We start from the raw sequence: 22,379 nt of genomic DNA, 5'->3' as shown, positions 1-22,379 counted from the left end.
GGCGATCTGGGCCTCCAGCAGGCGGATGCCGTGCTCCCGGACGATGAGGTCCTTCTGCATGGCCTGGAAGAGGGAGATCTGCTGCCCGCTGTAGGGGTCGGTGTAGCCGGTGACGGCGCGCTCGGCCGACAGCAGCTTCTCCTGGATCTCGCCGCCCACCACGCCCGCGGCCACGGCCTCCTCCACGGACAGCCTCAGGTTGCGCACGGGGTCGATGACGAAGCCGGTGGCCGCCTGCGCCTCCAGCAGCACCAGGGCCGTGCCGGGCCGCAGCACGCCCTTCCACATGGCCTGGTAGATGCTCATCTTCTCCTGGCGGCCGGGCTCGTCCTTGGCGGGCACCAGGACGCCCGCGATGCAGCTGGTGCCCTCCAGGTAGCGCTTGACCGAGTCCATCTCCGTCACCTCCTGCAGCGTCTTAGTGCCCTGGGCCAGGTCCCGCAGGGTCTCGGGGCCCAGGATCCCAGACGTGTGCAGCTCGGAGGCGGACACCTGGCGCCTCAGGCCTCGGAAGGACACCTTGCTGAGCCGCTCCTCGGTCTCCTCGATGACCCGGGTGAGGACGGCGACGAGGTCGGGCAGGCCCAGGACGCCGGCCGCGTGCTGGGCCAGGAGCTCGTCTCGGCGGGCCTCGCTCAGGTACGAGGAGAAGAGGACGTCCCACACGGAGACCGGCCGCCCCTGGAACTGCCCGTGCTGCACCTCCATGGTGGCACCACGCAGGGTCTGCTCTTGGCGGCGGGCGGCGGCAGCGGCCTCCTCGGCCTCGCCCTGGCCCTCGCCCTGGCCCGGGGAGCGCCCCGAGTCGCCGTCCCCTTGCCCGGGTGGCCCTGGCTCCCGCGGGCCGCGCGAGGCGTCCTGGAGCTGCGGCCGGGTCCCGGGGGCCTCCTCGGCCTCCTCGATGATGGCGGTCAGCCGGCGGGTCAGTGCGGGCAAGGCCAGAGTCCCTGAGCCAAACTCGGCCAGCAGCTCCTCCCGGGCGGCCCCGCTCACGTAGCCGGACGCCAGCACGTCCCACACGGGCACCGCGCGCCCCCGGAGGCGGCCCACCTTGACCTCCATGGTGGCCGCACGCAGGGCCTCCCGGGGGTCTGGGCGCGGGCTCCCGGCCTCGGCCTCGGCCTGGGCCTGGGCCAGCAGCGAGGTGAGGGTGGCGCCCAGCTCCTCCACGCTCAGCGTGCCCGCCCGGTATCTGCTCAGCAGGTCCTGGCGCCGGTCCTCGGACACCTCGCGGTAGAAGAGGAGCTCCCAGACGGAGACGCTCTGGCCCTGGAGGGCGCCCAAGCCTGGCGTCACGCGGGCGTCCTGCAGGGCACAGCGCAGCTCCTCGCTCAGCTGGTGCACGGCGGAGCCCCGGCCTGCCAGCTGCAGCATGTAGAGCCCGGTGTCCGGGTCGCGCACGCAGCGGCGCAGCAGCTGCACGTACGTGAGGTTCTCGTGCGTGTTGGGGTCGAAGAAGCCCTTGGTGTCGTCGCTGGGGTCCGCCAGGACGCGGTTCATCTCCTCGTCGAAGTAGCCGCGCCGGTAGGCCACGTCCACGGGCACGCGGTGGCTGTGCACGGGGTCGATGACGCCGCCCGTGGCGATCTGGGCCTCCAGCAGGCGGATGCCGTGCTCCCGGACGATGAGGTCCTTCTGCATGGCCTGGAAGAGGGAGATCTGCTGCCCGCTGTAGGGGTCGGTGTAGCCGGTGACGGCGCGCTCGGCCGACAGCAGCTTCTCCTGGATCTCGCCGCCCACCACGCCCGCGGCCACGGCCTCCTCCACGGACAGCCTCAGGTTGCGCACGGGGTCGATGACGAAGCCGGTGGCCGCCTGCGCCTCCAGCAGCACCAGGGCCGTGCCGGGCCGCAGCACGCCCTTCCACATGGCCTGGTAGATGCTCATCTTCTCCTGGCGGCCGGGCTCGTCCTTGGCGGGCACCAGGACGCCCGCGATGCAGCTGGTGCCCTCCAGGTAGCGCTTGACCGAGTCCATCTCCGTCACCTCCTGCAGCGTCTTAGTGCCCTGGGCCAGGTCCCGCAGGGTCTCGGGGCCCAGGATCCCAGACGTGTGCAGCTCGGAGGCGGACACCTGGCGCCTCAGGCCTCGGAAGGACACCTTGCTGAGCCGCTCCTCGGTCTCCTCGATGACCCGGGTGAGGACGGCGACGAGGTCGGGCAGGCCCAGGACGCCGGCCGCGTGCTGGGCCAGGAGCTCGTCTCGGCGGGCCTCGCTCAGGTACGAGGAGAAGAGGACGTCCCACACGGAGACCGGCCGCCCCTGGAACTGCCCGCGCTGCACCTCCATGGTGGCACCACGCAGGGTCTGCTCTTGGCGGCGGGCGGCGGCAGCGGCCTCCTCGGCCTCGCCCTGGCCCTCGCCCTGGCCCGGGGAGCGCCCCGAGTCGCCGTCCCCTTGCCCGGGTGGCCCTGGCTCCCGCGGGCCGCGCGAGGCGTCCTGGAGCTGCGGCCGGGTCCCGGGGGCCTCCTCGGCCTCCTCGATGATGGCGGTCAGCCGGCGGGTCAGTGCGGGCAAGGCCAGAGTCCCTGAGCCAAACTCGGCCAGCAGCTCCTCCCGGGCGGCCCCGCTCACGTAGCCGGACGCCAGCACGTCCCACACGGGCACCGCGCGCCCCCGGAGGCGGCCCACCTTGACCTCCATGGTGGCCGCACGCAGGGCCTCCCGGGGGTCTGGGCGCGGGCTCCCGGCCTCGGCCTCGGCCTGGGCCTGGGCCAGCAGCGAGGTGAGGGTGGCGCCCAGCTCCTCCACGCTCAGCGTGCCCGCCCGGTATCTGCTCAGCAGGTCCTGGCGCCGGTCCTCGGACACCTCGCGGTAGAAGAGGAGCTCCCAGACGGAGACGCTCTGGCCCTGGAGGGCGCCCGAGCCTGGCGTCACGCGGGCGTCCCGCAGGGCACAGCGCAGCTCCTCGCTCAGCTGGTGCACGGCGGAGCCCCGGCCTGCCAGCTGCAGCATGTAGAGCCCGGTGTCCGGGTCGCGCACGCAGCGGCGCAGCAGCTGCACGTACGTGAGGTTCTCGTGCGTGTTGGGGTCGAAGAAGCCCTTGGTGTCGTCGCTGGGGTCCGCCAGGACGCGGTTCATCTCCTCGTCGAAGTAGCCGCGCCGGTAGGCCACGTCCACGGGCACGCGGTGGCTGTGCACGGGGTCGATGACGCCGCCCGTGGCGATCTGGGCCTCCAGCAGGCGGATGCCGTGCTCCCGGACGATGAGGTCCTTCTGCATGGCCTGGAAGAGGGAGATCTGCTGCCCGCTGTAGGGGTCGGTGTAGCCGGTGACGGCGCGCTCGGCCGACAGCAGCTTCTCCTGGATCTCGCCGCCCACCACGCCCGCGGCCACGGCCTCCTCCACGGACAGCCTCAGGTTGCGCACGGGGTCGATGACGAAGCCGGTGGCCGCCTGCGCCTCCAGCAGCACCAGGGCCGTGCCGGGCCGCAGCACGCCCTTCCACATGGCCTGGTAGATGCTCATCTTCTCCTGGCGGCCGGGCTCGTCCTTGGCGGGCACCAGGACGCCCGCGATGCAGCTGGTGCCCTCCAGGTAGCGCTTGACCGAGTCCATCTCCGTCACCTCCTGCAGCGTCTTAGTGCCCTGGGCCAGGTCCCGCAGGGTCTCGGGGCCCAGGATCCCAGACGTGTGCAGCTCGGAGGCGGACACCTGGCGCCTCAGGCCTCGGAAGGACACCTTGCTGAGCCGCTCCTCGGTCTCCTCGATGACCCGGGTGAGGACGGCGACGAGGTCGGGCAGGCCCAGGACGCCGGCCGCGTGCTGGGCCAGGAGCTCGTCTCGGCGGGCCTCGCTCAGGTACGAGGAGAAGAGGACGTCCCACACGGAGACCGGCCGCCCCTGGAACTGCCCGTGCTGCACCTCCATGGTGGCACCACGCAGGGTCTGCTCTTGGCGGCGGGCGGCGGCAGCGGCCTCCTCGGCCTCGCCCTGGCCCTCGCCCTGGCCCGGGGAGCGCCCCGAGTCGCCGTCCCCTTGCCCGGGTGGCCCTGGCTCCCGCGGGCCGCGCGAGGCGTCCTGGAGCTGCGGCCGGGTCCCGGGGGCCTCCTCGGCCTCCTCGATGATGGCGGTCAGCCGGCGGGTCAGTGCGGGCAAGGCCAGAGTCCCTGAGCCAAACTCGGCCAGCAGCTCCTCCCGGGCGGCCCCGCTCACGTAGCCGGACGCCAGCACGTCCCACACGGGCACCGCGCGCCCCCGGAGGCGGCCCACCTTGACCTCCATGGTGGCCGCACGCAGGGCCTCCCGGGGGTCTGGGCGCGGGCTCCCGGCCTCGGCCTCGGCCTGGGCCTGGGCCAGCAGCGAGGTGAGGGTGGCGCCCAGCTCCTCCACGCTCAGCGTGCCCGCCCGGTATCTGCTCAGCAGGTCCTGGCGCCGGTCCTCGGACACCTCGCGGTAGAAGAGGAGCTCCCAGACGGAGACGCTCTGGCCCTGGAGGGCGCCCGAGCCTGGCGTCACGCGGGCGTCCCGCAGGGCACAGCGCAGCTCCTCGCTCAGCTGGTGCACGGCGGAGCCCCGGCCTGCCAGCTGCAGCATGTAGAGCCCGGTGTCCGGGTCGCGCACGCAGCGGCGCAGCAGCTGCACGTACGTGAGGTTCTCGTGCGTGTTGGGGTCGAAGAAGCCCTTGGTGTCGTCGCTGGGGTCCGCCAGGACGCGGTTCATCTCCTCGTCGAAGTAGCCGCGCCGGTAGGCCACGTCCACGGGCACGCGGTGGCTGTGCACGGGGTCGATGACGCCACCCGTGGCGATCTGGGCCTCCAGCAGGCGGATGCCGTGCTCCCGGACGATGAGGTCCTTCTGCATGGCCTGGAAGAGGGAGATCTGCTGCCCGCTGTAGGGGTCGGTGTAGCCGGTGACGGCGCGCTCGGCCGACAGCAGCTTCTCCTGGATCTCGCCGCCCACCACGCCCGCGGCCACGGCCTCCTCCACGGACAGCCTCAGGTTGCGCACGGGGTCGATGACGAAGCCGGTGGCCGCCTGCGCCTCCAGCAGCACCAGGGCCGTGCCGGGCCGCAGCACGCCCTTCCACATGGCCTGGTAGATGCTCATCTTCTCCTGGCGGCCGGGCTCGTCCTTGGCGGGCACCAGGACGCCCGCGATGCAGCTGGTGCCCTCCAGGTAGCGCTTGACCGAGTCCATCTCCGTCACCTCCTGCAGCGTCTTAGTGCCCTGGGCCAGGTCCCGCAGGGTCTCGGGGCCCAGGATCCCAGACGTGTGCAGCTCGGAGGCGGACACCTGGCGCCTCAGGCCTCGGAAGGACACCTTGCTGAGCCGCTCCTCGGTCTCCTCGATGACCCGGGTGAGGACGGCGACGAGGTCGGGCAGGCCCAGGACGCCGGCCGCGTGCTGGGCCAGGAGCTCGTCTCGGCGGGCCTCGCTCAGGTACGAGGAGAAGAGGACGTCCCACACGGAGACCGGCCGCCCCTGGAACTGCCCGCGCTGCACCTCCATGGTGGCACCACGCAGGGTCTGCTCTTGGCGGCGGGCGGCGGCAGCGGCCTCCTCGGCCTCGCCCTGGCCCTCGCCCTGGCCCGGGGAGCGCCCCGAGTCGCCGTCCCCTTGCCCGGGTGGCCCTGGCTCCCGCGGGCCGCGCGAGGCGTCCTGGAGCTGCGGCCGGGTCCCGGGGGCCTCCTCGGCCTCCTCGATGATGGCGGTCAGCCGGCGGGTCAGTGCGGGCAAGGCCAGAGTCCCTGAGCCAAACTCGGCCAGCAGCTCCTCCCGGGCGGCCCCGCTCACGTAGCCGGACGCCAGCACGTCCCACACGGGCACCGCGCGCCCCCGGAGGCGGCCCACCTTGACCTCCATGGTGGCCGCACGCAGGGCCTCCCGGGGGTCTGGGCGCGGGCTCCCGGCCTCGGCCTCGGCCTGGGCCTGGGCCAGCAGCGAGGTGAGGGTGGCGCCCAGCTCCTCCACGCTCAGCGTGCCCGCCCGGTATCTGCTCAGCAGGTCCTGGCGCCGGTCCTCGGACACCTCGCGGTAGAAGAGGAGCTCCCAGACGGAGACGCTCTGGCCCTGGAGGGCGCCCGAGCCTGGCGTCACGCGGGCGTCCCGCAGGGCACAGCGCAGCTCCTCGCTCAGCTGGTGCACGGCGGAGCCCCGGCCTGCCAGCTGCAGCATGTAGAGCCCGGTGTCCGGGTCGCGCACGCAGCGGCGCAGCAGCTGCACGTACGTGAGGTTCTCGTGCGTGTTGGGGTCGAAGAAGCCCTTGGTGTCGTCGCTGGGGTCCGCCAGGACGCGGTTCATCTCCTCGTCGAAGTAGCCGCGCCGGTAGGCCACGTCCACGGGCACGCGGTGGCTGTGCACGGGGTCGATGACGCCGCCCGTGGCGATCTGGGCCTCCAGCAGGCGGATGCCGTGCTCCCGGACGATGAGGTCCTTCTGCATGGCCTGGAAGAGGGAGATCTGCTGCCCGCTGTAGGGGTCGGTGTAGCCGGTGACGGCGCGCTCGGCCGACAGCAGCTTCTCCTGGATCTCGCCGCCCACCACGCCCGCGGCCACGGCCTCCTCCACGGACAGCCTCAGGTTGCGCACGGGGTCGATGACGAAGCCGGTGGCCGCCTGCGCCTCCAGCAGCACCAGGGCCGTGCCGGGCCGCAGCACGCCCTTCCACATGGCCTGGTAGATGCTCATCTTCTCCTGGCGGCCGGGCTCGTCCTTGGCGGGCACCAGGACGCCCGCGATGCAGCTGGTGCCCTCCAGGTAGCGCTTGACCGAGTCCATCTCCGTCACCTCCTGCAGCGTCTTAGTGCCCTGGGCCAGGTCCCGCAGGGTCTCGGGGCCCAGGATCCCAGACGTGTGCAGCTCGGAGGCGGACACCTGGCGCCTCAGGCCTCGGAAGGACACCTTGCTGAGCCGCTCCTCGGTCTCCTCGATGACCCGGGTGAGGACGGCGACGAGGTCGGGCAGGCCCAGGACGCCGGCCGCGTGCTGGGCCAGGAGCTCGTCTCGGCGGGCCTCGCTCAGGTACGAGGAGAAGAGGACGTCCCACACGGAGACCGGCCGCCCCTGGAACTGCCCGCGCTGCACCTCCATGGTGGCACCACGCAGGGTCTGCTCTTGGCGGCGGGCGGCGGCAGCGGCCTCCTCGGCCTCGCCCTGGCCCTCGCCCTGGCCCGGGGAGCGCCCCGAGTCGCCGTCCCCTTGCCCGGGTGGCCCTGGCTCCCGCGGGCCGCGCGAGGCGTCCTGGAGCTGCGGCCGGGTCCCGGGGGCCTCCTCGGCCTCCTCGATGATGGCGGTCAGCCGGCGGGTCAGTGCGGGCAAGGCCAGAGTCCCTGAGCCAAACTCGGCCAGCAGCTCCTCCCGGGCGGCCCCGCTCACGTAGCCGGACGCCAGCACGTCCCACACGGGCACCGCGCGCCCCCGGAGGCGGCCCACCTTGACCTCCATGGTGGCCGCACGCAGGGCCTCCCGGGGGTCTGGGCGCGGGCTCCCGGCCTCGGCCTCGGCCTGGGCCTGGGCCAGCAGCGAGGTGAGGGTGGCGCCCAGCTCCTCCACGCTCAGCGTGCCCGCCCGGTATCTGCTCAGCAGGTCCTGGCGCCGGTCCTCGGACACCTCGCGGTAGAAGAGGAGCTCCCAGACGGAGACGCTCTGGCCCTGGAGGGCGCCCGAGCCTGGCGTCACGCGGGCGTCCCGCAGGGCACAGCGCAGCTCCTCGCTCAGCTGGTGCACGGCGGAGCCCCGGCCTGCCAGCTGCAGCATGTAGAGCCCGGTGTCCGGGTCGCGCACGCAGCGGCGCAGCAGCTGCACGTACGTGAGGTTCTCGTGAGTGTTGGGGTCGAAGAAGCCCTTGGTGTCGTCGCTGGGGTCCGCCAGGACGCGGTTCATCTCCTCGTCGAAGTAGCCGCGCCGGTAGGCCACGTCCACGGGCACGCGGTGGCTGTGCACGGGGTCGATGACGCCGCCCGTGGCGATCTGGGCCTCCAGCAGGCGGATGCCGTGCTCCCGGACGATGAGGTCCTTCTGCATGGCCTGGAAGAGGGAGATCTGCTGCCCGCTGTAGGGGTCGGTGTAGCCGGTGACGGCGCGCTCGGCCGACAGCAGCTTCTCCTGGATCTCGCCGCCCACCACGCCCGCGGCCACGGCCTCCTCCACGGACAGCCTCAGGTTGCGCACGGGGTCGATGACGAAGCCGGTGGCCGCCTGCGCCTCCAGCAGCACCAGGGCCGTGCCGGGCCGCAGCACGCCCTTCCACATGGCCTGGTAGATGCTCATCTTCTCCTGGCGGCCGGGCTCGTCCTTGGCGGGCACCAGGACGCCCGCGATGCAGCTGGTGCCCTCCAGGTAGCGCTTGACCGAGTCCATCTCCGTCACCTCCTGCAGCGTCTTAGTGCCCTGGGCCAGGTCCCGCAGGGTCTCGGGGCCCAGGATCCCAGACGTGTGCAGCTCGGAGGCGGACACCTGGCGCCTCAGGCCTCGGAAGGACACCTTGCTGAGCCGCTCCTCGGTCTCCTCGATGACCCGGGTGAGGACGGCGACGAGGTCGGGCAGGCCCAGGACGCCGGCCGCGTGCTGGGCCAGGAGCTCGTCTCGGCGGGCCTCGCTCAGGTACGAGGAGAAGAGGACGTCCCACACGGAGACCGGCCGCCCCTGGAACTGCCCGCGCTGCACCTCCATGGTGGCACCACGCAGGGTCTGCTCTTGGCGGCGGGCGGCGGCAGCGGCCTCCTCGGCCTCGCCCTGGCCCTCGCCCTGGCCCGGGGAGCGCCCCGAGTCGCCGTCCCCTTGCCCGGGTGGCCCTGGCTCCCGCGGGCCGCGCGAGGCGTCCTGGAGCTGCGGCCGGGTCCCGGGGGCCTCCTCGGCCTCCTCGATGATGGCGGTCAGCCGGCGGGTCAGTGCGGGCAAGGCCAGAGTCCCTGAGCCAAACTCGGCCAGCAGCTCCTCCCGGGCGGCCCCGCTCACGTAGCCGGACGCCAGCACGTCCCACACGGGCACCGCGCGCCCCCGGAGGCGGCCCACCTTGACCTCCATGGTGGCCGCACGCAGGGCCTCCCGGGGGTCTGGGCGCGGGCTCCCGGCCTCGGCCTCGGCCTGGGCCTGGGCCAGCAGCGAGGTGAGGGTGGCGCCCAGCTCCTCCACGCTCAGCGTGCCCGCCCGGTATCTGCTCAGCAGGTCCTGGCGCCGGTCCTCGGACACCTCGCGGTAGAAGAGGAGCTCCCAGACGGAGACGCTCTGGCCCTGGAGGGCGCCCGAGCCTGGCGTCACGCGGGCGTCCCGCAGGGCACAGCGCAGCTCCTCGCTCAGCTGGTGCACGGCGGAGCCCCGGCCTGCCAGCTGCAGCATGTAGAGCCCGGTGTCCGGGTCGCGCACGCAGCGGCGCAGCAGCTGCACGTACGTGAGGTTCTCGTGCGTGTTGGGGTCGAAGAAGCCCTTGGTGTCGTCGTTGGGGTCCGCCAGGACGCGGTTCATCTCCTCGTCGAAGTAGCCGCGCCGGTAGGCCACGTCCACGGGCACGCGGTGGCTGTGCACGGGGTCGATGACGCCGCCCGTGGCGATCTGGGCCTCCAGCAGGCGGATGCCGTGCTCCCGGACGATGAGGTCCTTCTGCATGGCCTGGAAGAGGGAGATCTGCTGCCCGGTGTAGGGGTCTGTGTAGCCGGTGACGGCGCGCTCGGCCGACAGCAGCTTCTCCTGGATCTCGCCGCCCACCACGCCCGCGGCCACGGCCTCCTCCACGGACAGCCTCAGGTTGCGCACGGGGTCGATGACGAAGCCGGTGGCCGCCTGCGCCTCCAGCAGCACCAGGGCCGTGCCGGGCCGCAGCACGCCCTTCCACATGGCCTGGTAGATGCTCATCTTCTCCTGGCGGCCGGGCTCGTCCTTGGCGGGCACCAGGACGCCCGCGATGCAGCTGGTGCCCTCCAGGTAGCGCTTGATGCGTTCGTCCTCCCTGAGCTGTTGTGTTGTGCTCCGCCCTGTTTCCAGATCCCGGAGCATTTCCTCCGTGATTATGGCTGAGCTGAGGAGTTCAGAGGCTGTGATCTGTCTTCTAATTCCTTGGAACCACAGTTGTTTGTTGCTGTTTTCCTGCTTCTCAATCATGTCTGAGATCTGGTGTGCTACCTTCTGCAGTGCCCGGCTCGTGTCCATTCTGTACATCCTCACCAGCTGGAGCTTCTTCTCCTCCGTCACGTATTCTGAATTCAGCAGTGCCCACAGTGTTGGCTTCTTACCTCTGAACCTTCCCACTGTTATTTCCACTTGCTCTGCCTCCAGGGCCCTTCTCGTCTCGTCGTCTATGTATTCAGAGTCCCGTGCATCCTTGTTCACTGGGAAGAGCACCCAGCCAGTGTCCTCTTGCGGGTGGCACCTCTCCTGCAGCTCTCGGTAGGAGACCTTCTCCTGCGTGTTCGGGTCCACAAACCGTTTCCTCATGTGCTTCTGGTTAGAAATGAGCGCATAGATGTCCTCTTTCAGACAGCCACGTCTGTAGGCGGTTTCCAGTGGGAGCCGGTGGTGGTGCAGTGGGTCGATGACACCCCCCGTGGCCACCTGCACCTCCAGCAACCTCAGTGCCTCTGCCTTCTCAATGAGCTGCTTCTGCATGGCCTGGAACAGTGGGATTGTGTCTCCCGTGGCTGGATCCCTGAAGCCCGTGGCAGCCCTTTCGGCCTTTAGGAGCCTCTCCCGTAGCTCCTCGCTCACCAGGCCCACATCCACAGCCTCATCCACGGAGAGCCTCTGGTGGGTGCAGGGGTCCAGGAGGAACCCAGTCGCGGCCTGTGCCTCCAGCAGCCAAGTCGCAAATCCTACAGGGATGAGCTCCTTCCTGCTGGCCTCATGAAGGCTCATGACCTCCCTGGTGGAGGGCACCATCACCCCTGCAATGTAGCCGCTGCCTTCCAGGTAAGGATTTACACACTCCAGTGTGCTGAGTGCTTGTCCCCCAGTCCTCCCCACACGAAGTGTATGCAGGGTCTTCTGATCGATGACCCCGGAGTTGAACAGCTCTGCAGCTGTCACCTCCCCTCTGATGGCCGCCACCTTGATGCCTTGGTTTTGCGTCTCTGTTTCTTCAATTGTCTTGGTGATGATTTCCAGCAATTTCTCCAGGCCCCCACTCTGGGTTCCATACTCCTGGATGAGCTCCCGCTTCCTGTCCTCTGTGAAGTATGGAGAGGACAGCAGGTCCCAGAAAGAGACCACCTGGTCAGCAAACCTCCCCACGCGCATTTTTGCAGTTCTAGATTGCAACTCGTGTCTCATGGCCTCACTGATATGCATGTAGGTTTCTCCTTTCTTTATGATTTGTAGCAGGTACAGGCCCGTCTCGGGGTCCTCCGTGCAGCGCTCCAGAAGCTGCAGGTACGTGAGGTTCTCGTGTGTGTTGGGGTCAAAGAAGCCCTTGGTGTCGTCGCTGGGGTCCGCCAGGATGCGGTTCAGCTCCTCATCAAAGTAGCCACACCGGTAGGCCACGTCCACGGGCACGCGGTGGCTGTGCACGGGGTCAATGATGCCGCCCGTGGCGATCTGGGCCTCCAGCAGGCGGATGCCGTGCTCCCGGACGATGAGGCCCTTCTGCATGGCCTGGAAGAGGGAGATCTGCTGCCCGGTGTAGGGGTCGGTGTAGCCGGTGATGGCACGCTCGGCCGACAGCAGCTTCACGTAGGTTTCTTTGCCAAACATCCCTGCTTTGAACGCCTCCTCCACGGTCAGCTTCCGGTTCTCCACGGGGTCGATGATGAAGCCAGTAGCTGCCTGTGCCTCCAGCAGTACCAGAGCTGTGCCAGGCCGCAGGATGTGCCTCCTCAGGGCTTCTGGGATGCTCATCCTCTCCTGGGTGCCCTGGACAAGGACCCCGGCAATGAAATTGCCTCCCTCCAGGAACTGCCTCACGCCGTCCATCTCCGCCACCTCCTTCACCGTCATCGTCCCCTGGCTCAGCTCATCCAGCGTCTTCCTGCTGATCAGCTGTGCCCTGAACAGGTCCCTGGCTGACACCTGCTTCCGGAGCCCTCTGAAGGTGGCCTGCAGGGGCTGCCTCTCTGCATCCTCGACCAGGGCAGTGACCACGCTGACCACCTGCCGCAGGGCTGCAGCCCTCCCAGACCGACAGAGTGCCACCAGCTCCCGCCGCTTGTCAGCGCAGACGTACTCGGAGAGCAGCAGGTCCCAGAGCGACACACTACACCCCTTAAACCTCCCTGTGCTGACGGGCACCTTCATGGCCCTAAGAGCCACCGCAGTGTGGTCGTCCACCTCAAGTGCTGTGTCTGAGGGCAGTGGCAGCAGCAACAAGCCAGTCTCGGAGTCGCACACGCAGCGCTCCCTGAGCTGCTGGTAGGTCACCTGGTCCCGCGCACTGGGGTCAAAGAAGAACTTGTTGTCCTTGTCAACTGCTGTTAGCACCTGGCTCATCTGTGTGTCCAGAAGGCCGAGTCTGCAGGCTGCTGCCTGGGGCAGGTGCACCCCGTGGACAGGGTCCACCACACCCCCTGTGGCCAGCTGCACCTGCAGGAGGGGCAAGCCCTCGTTCTGTGGCACGAGTCCCTTCTCCATGGCCTGCCACAGAGAGAGGGAGCCCCCAGAGTAGGGATCTGGGTACCCGGCCACCGCCCTCTCGGCCTGCCCAAGCTGCTCACTCAGCTCCCTGCCCACCAGGCCGACCTTAACCGCGTCCTCCACCGACAGTCTCTGGTTGTTCAGGGGATCGACAAGGAAGCCAGATGCCACCTGGGCTTCCAGCAGCCTCTGGCCCAGGCCTGTGGGCAGGAGGCCGTCCCTCATGGCCTGGGCGATACTGACCTTGGCCCCAGAGGGCTGCAGCAGCACACCAGCCACGCAGCCTGTGCCCCACAGGCAGGCCTTCACTGCCGGCTGCTCAGCGACCTGGGCCGGTGACTGCGTGCCCTGAGCCAGGGCCTCAAGGGTCTCCTGGGTGATGATGCCAGCATCCAGCAGCCAGACGGCGGGGATCTCACCCCGCGGGCCGGGCACCATGACATGGGCTTGGGCCAGGAGCTTAGTCTCCTGTAGCCACCTCTGCACAGAGGCTAGCAGCTGTGGCACAGTGGTCCTCCCCTCCTGCACGTCCTCCAGCAGGCCCCTCCGTTGCTCCTCAGTGAAGTGGCAGGAGCTGAGCAGGTCCCAGAGGGATGTGCCGTCCTCAGCCCCCGGCACGGCCTGCAGGCTCTTCTGGACTTGCTCCTGGGTGGGGAGGGCAGGAGCACTTTCTGGCAGGGGCAGGAGGTGAAGGCCAGAAGCCTCATCCCTGGGGCACTGCTCCAGGAGCCGGGCATAGCTGGTGCGTCCCTGGCCGTCTGGTGTGGGGAAGGTCTCGGAGGAGCTGGACAAGGCTGTCTCCATCTCCTGGTCAACACAGCCACGCTGAATGGCCACTGGCATGGGGAGGTGGTGGTGGCCAGTGGGGTCAATGACCCCTCCTGTGGCCACCTGAGCCTCCAGGAGGCGGACAGCTTGCTCCCAAGAGATGAGACCTTTCTTCATGGCCTGGAACAGAGACACCTGCTTCCCAGAGAATGGGTCTCTGAAGCCAGTGATGGCACCCTCAGCCCGCTTCAGCCTGCCATACAGCTCCGGCCCCACCACACCCCTGCGCACGGCCTCGTCCACCGAGAGGCTCTCCAGGCTGTGAGGGTCCACGATGGCTCCGGTGGCTGCCTGAGCCTCCAGCAGGGCCAGGGCCACACTGGGCCCCAGCAGCTTCCGCCTCATGGCCTGATAGAGGCTAAGCCGCTGGCCGGAGGGCAGCAGCCGCACGCCGCCCACAGCTCCCAGGCCGCACAGGTACCTGCGGACGCCGTCCATGAGTAGGAGTGCCTCGGGGCTGACTGTCCTGGCCAGCACTTGGTCCAACAGGTGCTGGTCAATGATACGGGCCTCCAGGAGCTGGTGGATGGTGACCCGGCCCCGCAGCGCGGGCAGCATGACGTCCACCTGTCTCTGTGTCTCCGCCTCCAGCAGCTGTGCCACCTGCCCCAGTGTGACCTCACGCCGCCGGTAGCCACGCAGCAGCTGCCTCCTGCGGCCCTCGCTGAAGTACTCAGAGTTGACCAGCTCCCACGCAGAGACCCTCTGCCCCCGAAACCGCCCGTACTTCACGGAGAGCAGCAGGTTCTGGAAGGCCTGCCGGGTGGCACCATCCACCAGCGGAGACTGCACGTCGCTCAGTGGCAGGAGGTACAGGCCCGTCTCGGGGTCACGCACGCAGCGCTCCAGAAGCTGCAGGTACGTGAGGTTCTCATGTGTGTTGGGGTCGAAGAAGCCCTTGGTGTCATCAGAAGGGTCCAATAGGATCAAGTTCAGCATCTGATCGAAGTAGCCACACCGGTAGGCCACGTCCACGGGCACGCGGTGGCTGTGCACGGGGTCGATGATGCCGCCTGTGGCGATCTGGGCCTCCAGCAGGCGGATGCCGTGCTCCCGGACGATGAGGCCTTTCTGCATGGCCTGGAAGAGAGAGATCTGCTGCCCGGTGCAGGGGTCGGTGTAGCCGGTGACGGCGCGCTCAGCCGACAGCAGCTTCGAGAACACATCGGGCCCAATGACACCAGCCCTCAGTGCCTCCTCAACGGAGTGCCCTTTGTTTGCTTTCGGGTCGATGATGAAGCCGGTGGCAGCTTGTGCCTCCAGAAGGATGAGGGCAGTGCCGGGCCGGAGGAGCCCCTTGCATCGGGCCTCATAGATGCTCAGGCGTTCCTGGGAGCCGGGGAGCAGCAGGCCAGCAATGCAGCCTGTACCCTGCAGGTACCTCTGCACCGAGGCCAGGCTGCCCACATCCTGGGCTGTGGCCTGTCCATGTTCCAGCCGCTCGTACAGGTCCTGGTCAATGATCTCGGCTTTCAGCAGCTCTCCTGGTGTCACGGTGTCCCTCAGCCCAGAAAAGGTGACCCTGGCAGTGGCTGCAGCCTGCTGGAGGGTGGCGCTCAGCTCAGCGGCCATCTTCTCCACGGAGAGGGCCCCTTCCTGGTGCTGCTGGGCCAGCATTGCCCTCTGCTCTGCCGGGATGGCCTCAGAGAAGAGCAGCTCCCAGAGGGACACGGGCCGGCCCCGGAACTTCCCCACGGAGACGGTGGTCGTGGCTGCGTTCAGGGCCTGCCGAGTGCTGTACTTGATGAATGGGGGTCCCTGGGGCTCCCCTTCCCGGGGTCCCCCTGAGAGTGGCAGGAAGGCGAGCCCAGTCTCTGGGTCAGTGACACAGCAGGCCAGCAGCTGTTCATAGCGCAGGCCACCGTGCGTGCCAGGGTCTGAGAAGCCGCCAGCCTGCGAGAGCTGTCGCTGAGTGTCTTCATCCAGGCAGCCGCAGCGCAGGGCGGCCTCCAGGGGCAGCCGGAGCCTGCGTGCTGGACAGACCAGCCCGCCTGTGGCCAACTGGGCATCCAGGAGCCGAAGTGCCAGTGGCCTGTCCACTAGCCCCTTCTTCATGGCCTGGAAGAGGGGGATTTGGGAGCCACTGAAGGGGTCGTGGTACCCTGTCACGGCCTGCTCGGCCACCAGGAGCTGCTCGTGGAGCTCTGGGCTGACCAGGCCCGCCCTGACTGCCTCGTCTACCCACAGCCGCTGGCCTGTGGTGGGGTCCACTAGGGTGTGGGTGGCAGCCTGGGCCTCTAGGAGTGGCAGTGCAGTGCCCATTGGGAGGAGGTGCTCAGTAGCAGCCTGGAAGAAGCTCTTCTTTTGGCCTTCGGGCAGCAGGACAACCCCAGCCACGCTGCCGGTACCCTCCAGGTAGCACCGCACCTCGGCACGTGCACTCACGTCCGCTGTGGCCAGCCTGCCCTCCTGCAGACCCTGCACAGCCTCCTCGTCCAGGATGCCCACCTCCAGCAGCTCGGCTGCACTCACTGCCCCGCCCTCAGAGCGGAAGGTGATCTTGAGGGGCAGCAGGGCTAGCCCCGAGCCGGCGGCCCGCACACACCTTTCCAGCAGCTGGTGGTACGTCAGCCGCTCCAGCGTGTTGGGGTCGAGGAAGCGCAGGACGCCTGTGCCAGGCTCAAGCTCTGACAGCTTGTGCCATGTCTCCCGGTCCAGGAGGCCCTGGTGGCAGGCTGGCTCAGGGGCCACAAGCACGCCCCGGGCAGGATCCACCAGGCCCCCAGTGGCCAGCTGGGCCTCCAGCCAGCTCTGCCCCAGGGCCGTGTCCACAACCTCCTTCCCGATGGCCTGAAAGAGGGCCAGCTTCTCACCCCCGTAGGGGTCAGGGTAGCCCGTAGCGGCACGCTCAGCCATCAGCAGCTTCTCCTTCAGCTCCAGCCCCACCAGGCCCTGCTGCAGGGCCTTGGACACAGAGAGCAGCTGGCCCTGGGTGGGATCCACCAGACCCCCGGTGGCCGCCTGGGCCTCTAGCAGAGCCAGCCCAAGCCCAGGAGGCAGAAGGCCCTGCTCCATGGCAGTGTAGACACTCTGGGCCTGGCCTGAGGCCTCCACATACACCCCAGCTATGCTCCTGGCCTGGGGCCTGGGGAGCGTGCTGGCTCCCAACGTGGCTGCCACGGCTTTGGGGACGCTGGCCTGCTCCGTGCTGTTGGTGCCCGGGACGGGAAGAGGAGGCAAGGTGTGGCCACTCATCACACACAGCTGGTTATGCAGAGCCTGCGGAGGTCCACCTCTGTCCTGCAGGGGACAGAAAGGCTCAATCAGGGACCCCCCATGGCCTGGTGGGCACAGGGGAAGATGTGGTCACAGGGCCAATCCCATGCTGTCCCGGGCTGGGCTCTGCCCGCAGACGCGCAGCCAGAGTCCCCGAGGAGCTGAGTCTGCCCGGGGAGCACTCCGCGGCGGGAGTGCCAAGGGAAGTGCAAGCTCAGAGGGACCGTGTGAGCACAGGGGCCCAGGTGGAGCCGGGAGGCCTCTAGGGACTCCAGGGCTGTCCCTCCCACAGGCTGTCCTTCAACCTCCACCCCAGGCCAACGCCCTCCCGCCAGCCCAGGGCCCTGTGTCCTCGAGTCCTTCCTGGGCACCCTGGTCCCCTCCCCGACCCTGCCTGAGGGGCCCAGCCCTGCTCCAAGGGGGCTGTGGCTCCACCCACAGGGCCCGCCCCTCGGCCTGGGCACCAGCATCTCTCTGCCTCTGGGTGCCTCTCTTTTGTTCTCCAAAGGCTGTGCCCCATGCCCTGCCCCACCCCAGCTCCAGTGACCTCTTGAAACCTCCCACCCCACCTGCACCTGTCACTCCAGAGAAGCCTCTGCTGCCTCCTCCGGCTCCTGAGGCCCCGCCCTCCCTCCACAGCCATCCACCAGGCTCCAGCAAGACCCCAGCCGTCTGAAGCTCTGGTCTCCTGCCTCAGCCTGTCCCTGCATCCTCCTCTGCCTGTCCTGGATCTCACATCCGCGAGCACCACGGCCTCTGGGCTACTGCCCCTCTGAGCCCACACCCTGCCCCGGGGACCGCTGGCTCAGCAGACGTGTGGCAGTCCTGCCAGGAGCCGTGTGCAGGCCAGGCAAGGCTCTCTCTCTCCCCCATGGGCCCTGGTCCTCCGGCTGCAGCCCCAACATGCCCTGTGCTGACCCCTTCCACGCACAGCTGTACGACCGGCTCTGAGCAGGGCAGCAGGTGCCTCACCTCCATCTCCCCAGTCCTGCACGTCAACTGCCTCCACCCAGGCCTGTCCCCTTCTGCACCAGGTTGAATTATGTTCCTTAAAAAGGTATGACTAGGCCGGGCACAGTGGCTCAAGCCTGTAATCCCAGCACTTTGGGAGGCCAAGACGGGCGGATCACGAGGTCAGGAGATCGAGACCATCCTGGCTAACACGGTGAAACCCCGTCTCTACTAAAAAAAAAATACAAAAACTAGCTGGGTGAGGTGGCGGGCGCCTGTAGTCCCAGCTACTAGGGAGGCTGAGGCAGGAGAATGGCATAAACCCGGGAGGCGGAGCTTGCAGTGAGCTGAGATCCGGCCACCGCAAAAAAAAAAAAAAAAAAGGTATGTCTAAATCCTAATCTACAGTCCCTGTGAACGTGACCTTATTTGGAAATAGGATCCTTGCAGGTGTCACCCGGTTAAGGTGAGGTCATACCAGGCTAGGATTGGCTCTTAGCCAACGTAACTAGTGTCCTTATAAGAAGACAGACACACAGGGAGAGGACAGCCTTGTGATGACAGAGGCAGAAATTGGATCTACAAGCCAAAGAATTCCCAGGACGCCTGGGGCCCCAGAAGCTGGAAGAGACAGGAAGGATCCACCCCTCAGCTCTGGAGGGAGTGCGGCCCTGCCCACTCCTCGCCTTCCGGCTTCTGGCCTCCAGAGCTGTGAGAGTAATTTCCTGCTCTTTAGGCCCCTGGCCAGTCTTCTGCACCCCTGTGCCCACCCACCCGAGAGCAGGGTCTGCTCCCCGTTTTCTTAGCACTACGGGCCCCAGTCCCTCTCTTGGTTCTCCCCCTCATTCCGGCTGGAACCTCCCTCTGCTCAGCAGCCTGTCCATGACAATTCTTCCCTACCTCTACACAAGGGTTTCAGGAGAAGGGCTGGACCCCACGTTTGACCCCCACTCCCACTCCACCGCTCTTGAGGCAGCCGCCATCCCCGGCTGCCAAACTCAACAAATGCACTTTGGAACTGGCCGCCACCCACCTCTACGACGCGGGCTATAGGGGCTCCCCTCTCCGGTGACGGTTCCGCTCCATCTTCGTCCCCCATTAACGCTGAGACCTCCTCCCACCTATCCTCAGCTTCCCACATCTGCAGCAGGAGCTCAGCCTGTCCTGGGTCCCAAAACCATGTGCCCAGCTGCCTCCTGGAGGCCTCACAGGTACTCCATGCTGCTCGTGCTCTGTGAACATGCAGAGCCTAACCCTAGAAGGCACTGGGTCCTCCCCATCCCCTCTCCCCACATCTGGTCTCACGAAGGGCATGCTCCAGGGGCAACTCTGAGGGCTGTCGAGGCTTGGAGATGCCCTTCAGGGCCACCTGTTAAGACTGCAGCCCCCCTACCCACCTTGGTAAAACCCTGGCCCCCTCCCTTCCCTTCTGTAGATACTGGTCCTGGGCCTCTTCCGGGCATCCTGCTGCTGACGGGCTGCTCAGAGCCTCAGACACGGAGCCGGACCCGGAGGGCTCTCCATCACCCCACTGGCCGAGCGCAGAGCCAGGGCTCCAGGAAGCGGCACTGCAGCTCAGCTGTCCTGAGGGGCCATGCTCAGGACGCAGTGTCAGGTGGCTGAGAAGACGTGGAGGATGCAGAGGACCATGGAGTGGGGCCGCTGCTCAACGACCAGAATTGGAGAAAGCTCGCAAGAGGCTGCAGACGTCTGGTCAGCTGGCCAGTGCGCCACAGGGATCCCCGGGCGCCTGTCTTCATGGTGCAACTAGCCATGGACCCGCTGGTCACATCACAATCTGCCCCAGCCAAAAGCTGCTGGCCTGACAGGATGTAGGAACAACTTCCTGAAGGCACAGCCGGAGTGCCAGCTCCCCAATGACACCTTGCAGGCTAGGGCACCGTTCCCCAGGAAGTCGGCTATACCACTCAAAAACATGGCTTCCCATGTGCGTGTTTCCCAGGAGGTGGGCCACAGGGGTCCAGGAACCAAGGCCTGGCAGCCACAGTGGCCCATCCACCATCCCCCACTGATCCATGATGGAGCTTGGACTACTCGACCCCACAGCTCTGGGGTGGGTAAGCTTAGATGTCCTGGTCCCTGGAGGAGGAACACTTCTGCCAGGGCACACAGCTAGTGTCACCAAGCGAAAGGCTATGCTGCTCCCAGACCACTCCAGCCCATCGTGTTCCAGGAGGAAGCAGCCAGGTCGAGGCTCCCATCTGGCAGGGGACAGGTCTGAGCACCAGGAGGCGGTGCCACAGGGGCAGGCAGGGTGCAGGGACCTGGTCTGCCCTGTCTGGTTCTCATAGTAAATAGAACATCATCCGCAGCCCTAGAGGGGACCCTCAGGGAAGAGGACCTGGTCACACCTGACAAGCCCTGAGCCAGCAGGTGCACCTGGGTTGAGGGTATCTGGTCTGGAGGACAGGGAGGTGGCCCCAGAAGCCAGGTCCACACTGCAAAACTTCTTTCTGCACTTCCCCAGGAAGAGCCAGGCTCAAGGGCACAGCCTGACTAGGGTGGCCACAGGGATTGTCCAGATCTGCTTCTGGGGGGCACATGAGACGGCAGGACAGGCCAGCTTCTCCTTTGTCCACCCTGCTTCCTCCTCCCTTCCCTTCCTGAGGCCATCCTGAGACCTCGCCCGGTGACCCTGCCTCAGACAGACTCTGCTTCCGGGAACCCAGCCTGGGTGCTTTTTGCCCACCTGTACTGGCATTTGCCTCCCCTAGGGCTGGGCCCTCTCCAGCATGCCTCATTCCAGGACCCCGCGGGGTCTGTGAGCCCAGGGGAGCCACTCACTATGGCATCTACACCAGATGAGGCGCTTCTGGGGGGTCAGGGCCCTGCCCTGGCCCCTGACATCTGGCCGGGGATGGCAATGGGGAAATGAGCACCTGACTTCCCAGCAAGGGGGAGGGGTAGTGCAGGCCAGGGCGGGGCAGGGCCAGCAGGGGTGGGGACAGCGCCTTGGGCGGGCCCCTGACCTGGGCACAGGCAGCCAGCCCAGACAGGCCATAAGCTCAGGCGAGTGGCTCAAGTTTCCCAAACAAAGAGGAGATTCAGGGAGGAAGGCTGGGAGACAGGGCGCTTGGGAGCAGGGAGTTGGGGGCAGGCATGCCCTGCGTGTGTGAGTGCCTGCCAGTGCATGCCCACCCCGCACCATGTGTGAGATGCAGCCTGTGGCTGGCTGCACCACTCACTGTCTCTTCCTGACCTTGGGCCTGGTATGAGCCCCTCCCGGCCCTGCACCTTCCCTGGGCCCTGTCCCCTCCCGGCCCTGACCCTTCCTGGGCCCGGTCCCCTCCCTGACTTGACAGGAGGAAGGCCCGCGAGTGGGTGTACTTGACTCCATGTGAGGCCTCGGGAGGGCAGCTGGACAGAGGGTTTGGATCGAGGGAGGGCAGGGGTGCAGCTTCGAGTGTGGGGACATCTGGAGGAGGTGGCTGCCGCCCAGGTGAGCACAGGGTCAGGGTTAGGGTGATGGGTTCGGGAGGAAGCCGAGCAGATTCCCCGGAGTCTGAGGCACAAAGGGCCCCTCCTGTGGATTCCCCACCTCAGGTGGCCCCAGGCCCCAAGTGGTGGAGGGCCATTCCTGAGGAAGGTGGCTCTGCATCTCTTGGGCGAGGTCACTGTCACCAGACTGCCCAGCAGGCCCCCACCGCAGCCTGGGACAAGGGTCGGGAGGCTGCAGCCGCCTGCCTGAGCCAGGTCAGGACAGACCCTGGCAGCTGCCTGGGCCCACACATGGGGCAGCAGCCTTAGCTTCTGCCGGATTGTGTGCCCTGGTGGAGAGACCCCGCCCACCTGCACCCTGCACCCTGCACCACGATCAGACATCAGTGGCCCCAATAACAAGCTTGGCACAGCGCAGTGGGGGCGGAGGGGCAGGGAAGCAGAGCCCCGGCCCAAGTGATGGACAAGGCCTTCCTGCCTCTGCCTCCCACGGGTCTCCAGGTGACCCTGTGACTGCTTACCCGACTCGGAGTGGCCACCCCGGGAACCGCTCACCCAACAGCAGTCAGCTTCCCCGGGTCAGTGACGCCTCCCTCCCGGCGAGGTTGCCAGGAGTCACCTCTCTCAATTTGTCGGCCTAGTTGCCTCCTGGCCTGGGCGTTCCCATCCTGCAGAGTGTGCCCCGGGCGGTCCTTGCTGCCGGGGAAACCGCTGGGCCTGCGAGACCCCCGCCCAAGACCCCCGCCCGCGGCCGCCTCTCCTATGAGGGATCGGGGCCGGCGCCTCCTCTCCACGCCCTGAGTCCCGGGCGCCACTTCGGACTCGGAGCTCAAATTGCCCAGGGCGGGAAACCTGCCCGGCCAGAGCCCAAGCCCCGGGCGGCCGCCGCGCCCCCACCCTGGCCTCGGCGTGCGGCTCCAGCCGGGATCCGGTTTCCCTCGGCGGCCGCCGCCCTGCCCTGCCCGGCCCGCGCCCGCCGCGCCCGCCGCACCTGCCCGCTCGCAGCCCGGTCCGCAGTGTCTCCGCGCGCCCGCTCCGCCCGCATTTCAAGCCACGTAGGCCCCGCCCCGTCCAGGGCGGCGCCCAGGTGGGGACCCCGACGCGGGGCGGGGCAGGCAGGTGCCGGAAACCCCGCGCGACCCGGGCCTGGCGCTTGCACCCCGGGCAAGAGGCGGCGGCCGGGCAGCCGGGACCCTCCCCTCGTTCCAGCAGGTAGTCACCGCGAAGGAACGCAGGGCGGGCGCGGGGGCGTCCTGTGCCCTCAGAACAGTTTTTTTTTGGGGAAAGGAGTTTGGAGTGAAATGCGGACCCACCAGAGCAGCAGTTTCCATCCCCACAAGCCACTTGAGTGCCGTGCGGGCTGGTGTCCCTGTCTCGACCCTGCCTTGTCTGCTCAGCCTCCTGGGGGCACTGCTTCGCCCCCTGTG

At 67.9% G+C, this 22,379-nt stretch overlaps 1 protein-coding gene across 1 annotated transcript in view; it reads right to left on the bottom strand.

Moving 5' to 3' along the window:
- LOC105488469 (epiplakin 1) overlaps positions 1 to 21,954 on the bottom strand; it is a 32,055-nt gene extending 10,101 nt beyond the window's left edge. The window contains exons 1-2 of the mRNA XM_071067627.1: positions 21,944 to 21,954; positions 4,291 to 16,566 (exon numbers count right to left, since the gene is read on the bottom strand). Of these exons, the coding sequence (XP_070923728.1) occupies positions 4,291 to 16,521 (12,231 nt within the window). The 5' untranslated portion in view covers positions 16,522 to 16,566; positions 21,944 to 21,954. The remainder of the gene's footprint in view (positions 1 to 4,290; positions 16,567 to 21,943) is intronic.
- Positions 21,955 to 22,379: the final 425 nt, after the last annotated feature.

The sequence above is a fragment of the Macaca nemestrina genome, chromosome 8, assembly GCF_043159975.1.
Source record: "Macaca nemestrina isolate mMacNem1 chromosome 8, mMacNem.hap1, whole genome shotgun sequence".
NCBI classification, from domain to species: Eukaryota; Metazoa; Chordata; class Mammalia; order Primates; family Cercopithecidae; genus Macaca; species Macaca nemestrina.
This window is presented reverse-complemented; position numbering and strand designations above follow the sequence as displayed.